Raw genomic sequence first — 10,585 nt, 5'->3', positions numbered from 1 at the left:
TGTGGGTAGCCCAATGAAACAGTGACCAGACCAGGGTAAGCTGATAGACTTTTAATGATCAAGAAGAGTAAATGACAACTCTTGAGGGATCACCTATGTGAAAAAGAAGTGAAGCCGCTTCGAAGAGAATTAGAGGCACAATTCTTAGAATTTCTCACAGAACCAGGCATGTTCATGGCCAAGAATGAACACACTCATAAGACTTAAGCTATATCAGGGAGAGTCGTGGGTAAAACTCTGTCCATGCTTACGCCAACGGCCGAACAGTTCAAAGACATCACGTCTACTAATCGGCCAGTGAGCAAACAGAGTTTATAAGGGAAGGTTCAAAGGGTAACACCTACCTATCCTATATTCGACTCAACTGTCGAAGACTATCACACATCCTTGTTTCCATTCATGTGGGGGATTGTTGGAAAAAATTGAATGGAAACACGACGTGTGAGTTTCAGTCCCACAAAGAAGGTGAAGCTTTCCGGCTTATTCGGAACAAAGGGGGTTAGAATCCAGGGCGCGGATGACCTCAACCCGAGGGGTTCTTTTTGTGAACCCCATTGCTCATAAAATCGGTCAGGATATGATATATCCGTGTAAGAAGGTCGCCAGCTTGCCTGCAAGCCATGTGGCAAGCTTGCATGCAAGCCACGTTGTGGCTTGTTGACAATCAGGCAAGCCATGTGGCAAGCTTGCATACAAGCCACGTTGTGGCTTGTTGGCAAGCAGGCAAGCCACGACGCGGCTTGCTCATTGGCAAGCATGTAGCTTGCTTGTTGGCAAGCATGCAAGCCACAGCGTGACTTGCTTGTTGGCAAGCATGAGAGCCACAATGTGGCTTGCTCGTTGTGCTTGCAAGCCAACTTGTTGGCAAGAACAAGGTCTATATAAGACCTTTGAGAGGAATGAAGAAAAAGCACAAAAAAACTCAAGTGAGCATTGTGTGAGAAGAGCACAAGTGAGCACGCGCTTCCATTCCTCCTTGACTCCCCATGTTTCTTTCCCATCTGTTGTGCACTTCTTTTGCTCGACAGAAATAGTGATAGTTTTCGGATCTAGTTCAGATCGTCACGACAACCAGTGCTCGGTTGTGCTCGTGATCTTGCCATTTTATCCTGGGAAACAGATGTCCACCTAATCCTCTGAGTACCGCGGAGGGGCCGAATCTGTTTTAAGGAGACAGCGCTCTGCTAGACTCGACATCCACTCTGAGTTCGTTTTGCAACTCTCGACATCCTGTCAGCAACTCTCAGCAGCAACTTGGCGCCGCTCGACAACTCACGGTGTCCGCGACTCACCTACTCGGCGCGTGGCTCGGCTCGCTAGAGTCGACAGTTTGAGATTATTTGCTCAAACCTATTTGATTGTAAGTCCTTGTGACTCTGGTACGCACTCATAAACGTAGAAAAGAGTTTCTGAGACGATCACACAGTTTGTAACAGATTTATTCCCAACAAAAAGTTGGAGAAAGAAATCATCGCGTGCAGGGATTCTTTGAGGTACAGCTGTAACAGTTCGTTTTAGTAAGGACGGCACGACTTCGCACAACTTTAGAGCACTGTCAGAAATTGCCTGACTGGTGACGGTAGGTTAATGCTGCAGTAGCGCCAAGATTAGATGATCCCGAATTTCATCTGGGCAAGTAGGAGAAATGTTGTGCGAGTTCATATTTATGTGGCAAAAAGGCGATTCGCTCGCCCCCAGCGCCCCCGTCAACCCGTCCCTAAGCCAACACGGATGAGGTAAATCACGGGTGACTACTAGCCATTAGTGCAAATGGTCAAGACATGGGGGAGGTTATGCTCGGTCACGCCGAGTTTCGCCCACAAGACCTCATGTGACAACACCCCATATCTTAACCATCGCACCGCCCCGAGGGGACCGAAAAACTGTATGGGTAAACTTTTTATAGTGACCGACACCACCGTCGAAACTGCCCCTTATCAGAAACCCCCGAAGGGATTTTTGGGTGAACGGTACCACTTAATTGATAAGAGCCTGCGCAGGGGGTGCTCGAACCTGGCACCTCAATCAAAAGGTACAACGTCATAACCAGAGCACCCCTGGTTCGATTGTACAATTGGATAATATATCCAATTGTTTCAATCGAAATTGAACAAATCAAAATATTTTCAAATTAACTAAACCGATCAAACTTCAGCAATCAACTCGTTATGAACACTTAGTTAAACAGAGCATTCTGTTAGATTTTTCAAACGCCCTCATAGAACAGGAGGACTTTATCTCAGAGCAGCAACAGCAAAGCCAGTTCATCCCCCATCCAAGCTTAGTTCCTTTGCACGAGATGTACCAATTCGCTTGCGTTTCTTGAGCCTTTATATGATTATGATTTGTGGGAAAAAGAATACCCTAAGGTTATGTTTGGTAGCCTATAATCTACCTTGTAATGTAATCCAGATTATATTACAAAGTTGATTATTTTGTTTGGTTTGATTTAAAACTTGTAATGTAATGTAATCTGGATTACAAAACGTAGTGAAGATTTGTAATCTGGATTACAAAGCAAATGCTATGTAATCCGATTACATTACGAGGTCATTGTTTTATCAAAGTTTAAATGCCGAATATACCCCTAGTCTGTTGTCGACCGTCGCCCGCCATCTGTCGCCGACCTTCGTCGCCGGCCGCCGCCGGTAGCCGTCGGTCGTCGGCCGCCGCCGGTCGTCGGCCGCCGCCGGCTGCCGGCAATCGGCCACCACTGTCGCTGCCAATCGTCGGCTGCCAATTGCCGTCCGCCACCGTCGCCCGCCTGCCGTCGCCCGCCTGCCGTCGCCCATCACCGCCGATTGGCGAAGACGATGGTATGCTGCGGCGACCGACGATGGCGGTGATAGCTGGTTGCCGATGGCTGCCGCAAACTTCGACAGAGGTGTGGCGACCGTCGATAGAGGTAATCAAAATCAAGATTATATTACAAATTTAATTATATTACAAATTAGATTACATTACAAATTTAAAAACTTCGCACACATATTAACTGAAAAGAAAAATGGATATACTAATAGTAACGTACACAATAAATTGATCTATAATTTTTATAATATTTAAAATACACTGACTTATCTTTTGAATTATGATCCATTTTGATTTTACTTGTCATAAGAATTAATAACTCTTTGACACTCTCCACATGGCAAACCTGATAATAAGTTTTTTGATATAGTTTGCTGAACATAAATTCTTTTATTTTTATTTTTATTTGAAATCTTAGAAATAAATTCAATAGACTTATCTTAAATTCAGTCTACTTTACATGAGTGATAAATTTAATGAGTTTTTTTATTAATAAAAATAATATTATTTCAAGCAATATATCATTTGCATTAAACTTTATAAATAAGGTACGATATGTTTATGCTCTCTTAAAATTCTTAAAAATGAAAAAGATTGAGAAGCTCGGAGTATTTATTTTAACCTATATAAAACTTTATACTTAAAAATTCTAAATTTTTAAAATTGGATAATTGTTCTGTATAGACATCTTGGTGAAATAATTTTACAACCATTTATATAATTTGAATCTTTTTATAAGCCATATTTAAAAAAAAAAAAATAGATAGATTTTAGATAAGCTACGAGTTACTATAATAATATTGAAATAATTTTAATTAAGTTGAAATGATTTTAATTAAATTAGAGCTAAGTGGGCTGAAAAAAAATATTTTATTATAATAATATTTTATGTATAGTAATTTTAACCGCGAGTAAATTTTAATTTAAATTATCATTTCAATATTTTAATATAAAATAAAATATTATTTTGATATTTTTAAAAAATAAAATTGTCTATAAAAGTGGTTTGATTCTTGGCCAAGGACGTTTATTTTTTTACCGAATAGTTAAAGAGGCGCTATATGTTAATTTTTTTTTTATCTAAAGGAAACTTTACCTCGTATAAATTGTTACAGCTATTGTCATGTATAATTATCATTATTATTCTACCTATATTTTCTATTTAAATCGACATGTTATAATAATTATAATTTTATAACTACTATAATTAAACTGTCACATAGTTATATTTGCTACGATTTTAAAATTATTATAATATGGGAACAAAATTTAACAATAAAATTATTCAAAGCTTCTAAAAAAAGATTTTATAGCTACAATTTTATAATAGCTAGTTATAATCAGGGACAAATCTAAGAATTAAAAGTGTACTCGACCAATACCAAATTTATTAAGTCAGCCAAGAATATTATAGAAGAGGTCCGAGTTTACTTTGTGAGCATATTATCATCTTTTCTTTTCCTATATTTTATCCAATTTAAAATTTTAATTAAATATATTATTTTCATTATTTAATAAATTGTTAAGTTATTTTATGGATAATGATATCTAATTCGTAGATATTGAAAATTTAGGAATGACGATTGACATTGATGTTAAAAAATGTGTCGTAGATGGCGAGCTAGAGGTAATTAGACCACGAGCACGACATGAGGTCATACTTGAGTGTTTCATACAGTACCTCAATTCATAGTTGCTCGCTTCCGATGTCGACGTAAAGGTACACCAACGTGAACGACATCTCAATCCGGTCATGACAGTCAAGGATAGTCATGTTGACGAATATGCCTCTGGGAGCGAGAGCCTGATCACAAAGGGAGTGGATGTGGTTGCGAGCGACAACAAAAAATGGATATGAGGATGAGTAAGCGAGGTAGAGGAGGAAGAGAATATCCAAAAGGACGAGAGAGGACGCCGAACATAGTTAATTGATTTGGAAGGTCAGAATAAATTTATACATTCAATTTGTATTTTTTATTAATGTAATAAAATTATTATATGATTTCATCGTTTGGTGGATAGACTTTTTAAGGAATGATTTTTAAGGAAAAAAATAATTAAAATGTTGTTTTTATTTGATTCGGTGAAGGAAAAAAACTGAAATGATTTTCTAACCTAATTTGTTTGGACGGACTTGATTTGATATTATTTAATCGATCAGTTACCCCATATGTAAATGAATCAGCATTTTATATGTATGATGCTAAAAAATGAATACGCTCGTTTCAATATTTCTATCAATTTATATCAAGACCAACACAGAGGAGGTAAATCATGGACGGCTACTAGCCTTTGGAATAGTGACTAGTACATAAGGGAGGCATTTTATCTCGACTTTGCCGAAATTTAAACCCCAGACCTCATAGTGACAACACCTCATGCGCTAACCACTAGACCGTCCCGAGGGGACAACATTTTATATGCATGCACCCTTAAGAAGAATTACACCATTTAGATTAATAATATACTTGAGCTGGGCTACCGCCTAGGGCTGCCCAAAGGTACATCTATATGTGGTTACGGTTTGAATGTTAAATCCTAAATTTTAAGAAATAATAACTTTTAATTCGAGTTGAACTATGAGATACACAATATATTAAATCGAAATTCGTTTAGAAATCTATAACTAATTATTGGGTGGAACCTATAATGGCCAAGTTTAATGCTTAAAAATATCGTTTAAATCATTTTCAAAGGCTCTAAACAATTTGTCTTAATTTTTTTGATATTATAATAATTACAAAACTATAATTGCTACACTATTTAGTGGCTATGAGTTCGTAGCTGTTACAATATGTCGATTTAGATAGGAACAAAAATAGAAGAGAAATAATAATACAAATAAATTATTATGTATATTGAAAAAATAGTTGAGTAATTATACATAAAATGGAGTACTTTGATTAAAAAAAGTCAAAATAAAGTATCATGATTAAACAAAAATCAAAATAAAGTATCATGATTAAAAAAAACAGCCTTTTGCGTTTACCCTTGATTTTTCTTAGGATTCACACTCTTACATACTCTTTGCTCTTCTTATTAATAATAATAATAATAATAATAATAATAATAAAACTCTTTTAATTTTTGGCCTCTTTAATAAGGTTGGCAAGTTCAAAATAAGTAAGGTATTTAGGTTTTATATAAAAAAAATTTATTTACAAATTAGGGGAGTAGGCATTTTTATATTTTAAACCCCTTGTACCATCATGGGATTAGCATCCATCGTCTTTGTCAGGTGGTTTGTGAAGTCGCGCGAGGATGTTGGAGTTATTCTCCCGCGCCAGGCATCTCAAGTCTCTATTCTCTTCCTCTTCTTCTCTTGTTCTTCGTCGTCCACCTTATGCAGCTCTCCGTCATGCCCCCTCCGAAACCTTAGTCCACTTTGCTCACCCCTACCGCGGCCTCTCCTCCGTATCCTCCTTCCTCCATGCTCGGCGACGCCCCTTGCTCCTCCTCTCCCTCTTCAATCCCTTCCCGGATCACTTTTCTTCCACCCCTTCGGACCCCGCGGTTGACTTGCAGGAGGGTCAGAAACCACTCGCGCCTTGCCCCGACCACAAAGAACAGGAGAGTCACATCTCGGAGAAGCAAAGCCGGTTCATCCCGGCCAAAACTTATTTCCTTTGCACATGGTCAACCAATTCGCTTGCATTTCTTACCTCTTTATAAGATTATGATTTCGATTTCTGTATTCTTTTTCTTGTTGATTGCGATGGTTGAATCATCACAGGATTGATTTGAAGAGCTTGCACGCTCAGAATGCGTCCAATGTTATCACATCTCGTATCACCTCGAAATACGTTATTCTCCGATACTACGATGTTGAAATCGATGCTGAAGTAAGTTTTTTTTTTCTTTTTGACAAATCGTTTATCTCAAGTTATGATGAGTTACTAAGAAACTCATGTAAGCAAGTTTTCAACTGAATCGTATGTTAATGACTAATTAGAAAAGGACTGTAAATCATATGTTAAAAATTCGAATCAATAGTACTTATCGTGTTGTTTTTATTTGAATGATAAGATTCATGTAGTGAATCTCTAATAGCTAACATCCATGCCATCAAGTATTCACTATAGCTAACATCCATGCCATCAGAATAACTATAGCTAATTAACATCCATGAATGACTGGTGCATTAGTTTCATTCTACCAAAAGAAAGAGAACACACACATGGCCAATACATTTGTTAAGTCTTTTGGTATTTAGCAATTTTATTTTTCAAATGTCGTTGATATATTATGCCCTCACTTTTCAATTGTGACTAATATGTTGTACTACAATAAGTCATAATGAGACCCTAGATACTAAGGTCATGTGCTTCAGTTGAGTATGTTCACTGCAGTGTTCTATAACTGGAATTTCTGTGAGTTACTTTTTCTTTTAGCCGGTTGCATGTCCTCTAATTAAAGATTGTGATTTTTTTGGAGATCCTAGTAGACTGGTTTGGTTTATGTAATCTAAGACTTTTCTCTGATGCTACAGGTTATAAAGACTGGTTTTGCAAGTGAAAGTTCTTGTCATTATATGCTGGTGTTTTCTTATGGTTCAGTTGTATTGTTTAATGTTTCTGACCATGAAGTTGATAATTATCTCAAGATTGTTGTAAAACATGCTTCAGGCTTGCTGGCAGAAATGAGAAAGGAAGGTGAGTATTCCAAATTATCCTCTTAGTGCACATAATGTTTTACACAAACAAGATCTTGGAGATAATGTTGTATTTATCATGTTAGAAAAAATATATATATAAATTGATAACGTCAAGAGAATTTAATGTAAATCCTTTAATCTATCACATGCTATTGGTTTCAGTACAAGATTTATTTTCACCTCTCATTTGAGAGATGATTTAACTTATCTTGTAAATCAGTATTTATATTGGGATATTGAATGGTGACAATCTAATATAGGATGTATCAGAACACAAGCAAATGGAAAACAAAAGTAAGAGAAGTATAATAATGATATAATGGATAAAATTGATGTTTAATATAAAAAAGATGTATCTTATGCATTTGCGTTAGACGACACCTTCAAAAATTTACGAGTGTGTGTTTGAGTTAATAGATTGAGTTATAAATGGTCAACTTAGTTATATAAATGTGGCTGATACAAGTTTCATAAATTGACCAATGATGACTAATTTATTACTTCCTTATCAATTGGTATGCATAATTCACAATTAATAGCCTATTCAGTTATCATTCTAAATTAATTTAAGTTCAAATTGTTTTATATATTATGTTAAAATTTACATCAACTAAATGGTTTTGTTAGGTCAGTGCATTAATTTTGACCCAAATAAAAGGGCTAGCTTTATGTTAGAATTCAATGGTTTACTGAGTAACACACAAATATATTATTAATCATAATATCGTATGATTATTCACAAGCTAATAATATCAAATTATTTTTATTATTTCATACCACATATTAGAAATATTAAATAGTAAGTACAAACACTAACATATAAATGTATATTTTTTAGACTATTAATGAATACATAACTCATTTTAACTATTGTCTATGAGTTTCAAATTTTAAACTTTATATATTGTCATGTGATGATTGATTTCTCAAAGAAGATTGGACCAACTTTTATTAATACTCATTTAACTCGAGCAATCAATATTGACAGCTAAACTTTATAGAGATTTGTTATATTCTTTGAAGCATGTTTGTTGCATGTAATGTAAAACTTAATCATCTTGGTAATGACCTTTCTAATTTTTTATTTTGGAGCATAATTTTCTATCAAATAAAGTATCACAAAATTTGGATTACACTTGAAGACATAATTGGCTTGCGCATGTCATTTACACAATAGTTGTATGATACATCTAGCATCTTTCTAGTTTTCTCTTTTCTTTTTCTGTCTAGTTTCTATTCTTTAAATGAAGCATGTGTTCTTCAACTAAGATTTAGAGGCACTCCATTTTTTATGTTTATTTACTATTGAATTTGAAAAATATAAATGATCATATTTGACTTTTCTAACTGCAGTTTAAACTTTTGATACTTTAGATTTTGCCATAGTCGAGAAGCCAACTCTAGATACTTGGATGCAAGAAGGATTTGATTTTATAGTGCTAAAGCATTGTAACATGGATGAGATCCAGACTATAGGATGTGTTCTTAGTCAGAGCATTGCTTTAGATTACTGGAACCATCAAGTATGTTGCAAGATATTTATCATATATTAAAATGCATTAGTCTTCAACCCTTACATGAGCTTACATTGTCATGTTTGTTAGGTTGATGGAATGATGGCAGAGTTTATAGAAATCAGTCGTAGCACGAAGAAGACAAGAACTTGTAGAATGAAAATAAAACAACTATTTCAGTTAGCATGGAAATCAAATTCTGATCTGAATGCTGTCATTCTTCTTCAACTAGGGATTTTGGAGAGGTAATTTTTTTGCTGCAATTTTCAATTTTCTATAGGAGGCATCAAAGTCTATTAATGGTCTTCAATTGCCTAAATGAATTTTGAATATCTTTTTGTTGAACCATAAGTTTTTGTTTAGAAATGATTAGTTTTATTTTTTTCACATCGTCAATGTTAGGTAAAGTTGAAGGAGAGCATTGACGCAAGTGTTGTGTGACCTAAAGGTCACATGCTCAAGTCTCAAAAATAATTTCTTATAAAGCTGGATAAGACTACATATAATATACTAGAGCGGAAACTTCATATACACTGGACTATATTTTATTGTCAATACATTAGGATGATTTGAGTTTTTTTTTCCTCACAATAATTAAAATATATGCATTATTAGTGCTTTTGATACTGTAATTTATTAGGAAATTATCACTTAGTAATTATATATTGCTGTCTAGATCTATGAAGCTTTTAAACTAGTATATGTTTTAGAATAATATAGGATTATATAATAACAAAAGAATACACATTGACATATACTGAGCAATTATATATGTAGCATAGGGCAAAAGTTTGAGTAATTCTAATTTATGATTCTTTTAAAGTTTATTCTTTTATTTTATTCTGATTTGTCATTATACTAGGATATATTTGATTCATGGTCTTTTATTGCACCATGCAGTCCACGTGTTGCTGGGAAGAATGCCAATTACGCACCGATACGGAAGTATCTTTGGGATAAATATGAACTAATGCAGAGATTTGAAAATCTGGATTTCAAGCTGAAATTTATAATTGTAAACCTCATGCCTTTGCCATGTCAAGCCTTTTATTGTCAATCTCATCATTTTTTTTTTCTTTCATGTTCTTGATATATTTGCTCCTCGCGCAGGATAATATTCAAAAGACTCGTGATGGTTGGTTGGAGTGCTTACTCATTTGTCTGATTGCATCACAGATCATTACCCTCCTGATTCGGATCATGAACCTGAAGAATAGTTTAAATGTACCCTAAACAATGCTAATATAATTCTGTCGCTGGGAAAATATGAAAAAAGTTCTAGTCATTTTTCATTTTACAGTGTATTGCAACACAATCCAATTGTCTCTATTTTCGGCATCACCCTTAATTCAATAAAACAACTGAAGGCTGTTGCCTCGCATATCTTGCACAGCAAAATCTGCTGTCCAAAGCATTATTTTTACAGTTGAACAGGCAAGCAGGATTATCCAAATTAGTCCTGCGCACTCTATTGCAGCGTCTCCTGCTGCCTCTTGAAGGATTCCAGCTTCCGCGACACTGTCGATCTCATCCTCGAGGCTGAACTCCGCAACCTCCGGAGGATAATCCTCCTTCGCGTTCCTGAATATATCAATAGTTTTGATAGAGG

At 35.2% G+C, this 10,585-nt stretch overlaps 1 protein-coding gene across 1 annotated transcript; it reads left to right on the top strand.

Moving 5' to 3' along the window:
* Positions 1 to 6,069: 6,069 nt before the first annotated feature.
* On the top strand, positions 6,070 to 10,193 carry LOC122048173 (protein RETARDED ROOT GROWTH-LIKE-like). The gene is made up of 8 exons (XM_042609769.1): positions 6,070 to 6,443; positions 6,542 to 6,650; positions 7,298 to 7,460; positions 8,837 to 8,985; positions 9,067 to 9,221; positions 9,877 to 9,991; positions 10,087 to 10,111; positions 10,153 to 10,193. Exons 1-8 carry the CDS (start codon positions 6,070 to 6,072, stop codon positions 10,191 to 10,193), a joined length of 1,131 nt encoding a protein of 376 aa, XP_042465703.1.
* Positions 10,194 to 10,585: the final 392 nt, after the last annotated feature.

This window comes from Zingiber officinale, chromosome 2B (assembly GCF_018446385.1).
Source record: "Zingiber officinale cultivar Zhangliang chromosome 2B, Zo_v1.1, whole genome shotgun sequence".
Lineage (NCBI taxonomy): Eukaryota > Viridiplantae > Streptophyta > Magnoliopsida > Zingiberales > Zingiberaceae > Zingiber > Zingiber officinale.
This window is presented reverse-complemented; position numbering and strand designations above follow the sequence as displayed.

Excerpts from the sequence above, each read along its gene's own strand:
- LOC122048173 (XM_042609769.1), top strand. The coding sequence starts at position 6,070 with ATGTTGGAGTTATTCTCCCGCGCCAGGCATCTCAAGTCTCTATTCTCT. Across the intron at positions 6,444-6,541 it reads ACTTATTTCCTTTGCACATG|GATTGATTTGAAGAGCTTGC; the intron begins GTCAACCAATTC and ends GAATCATCACAG. Across the intron at positions 9,222-9,876 it reads CAACTAGGGATTTTGGAGAG|TCCACGTGTTGCTGGGAAGA; the intron begins GTAATTTTTTTG and ends TGCACCATGCAG.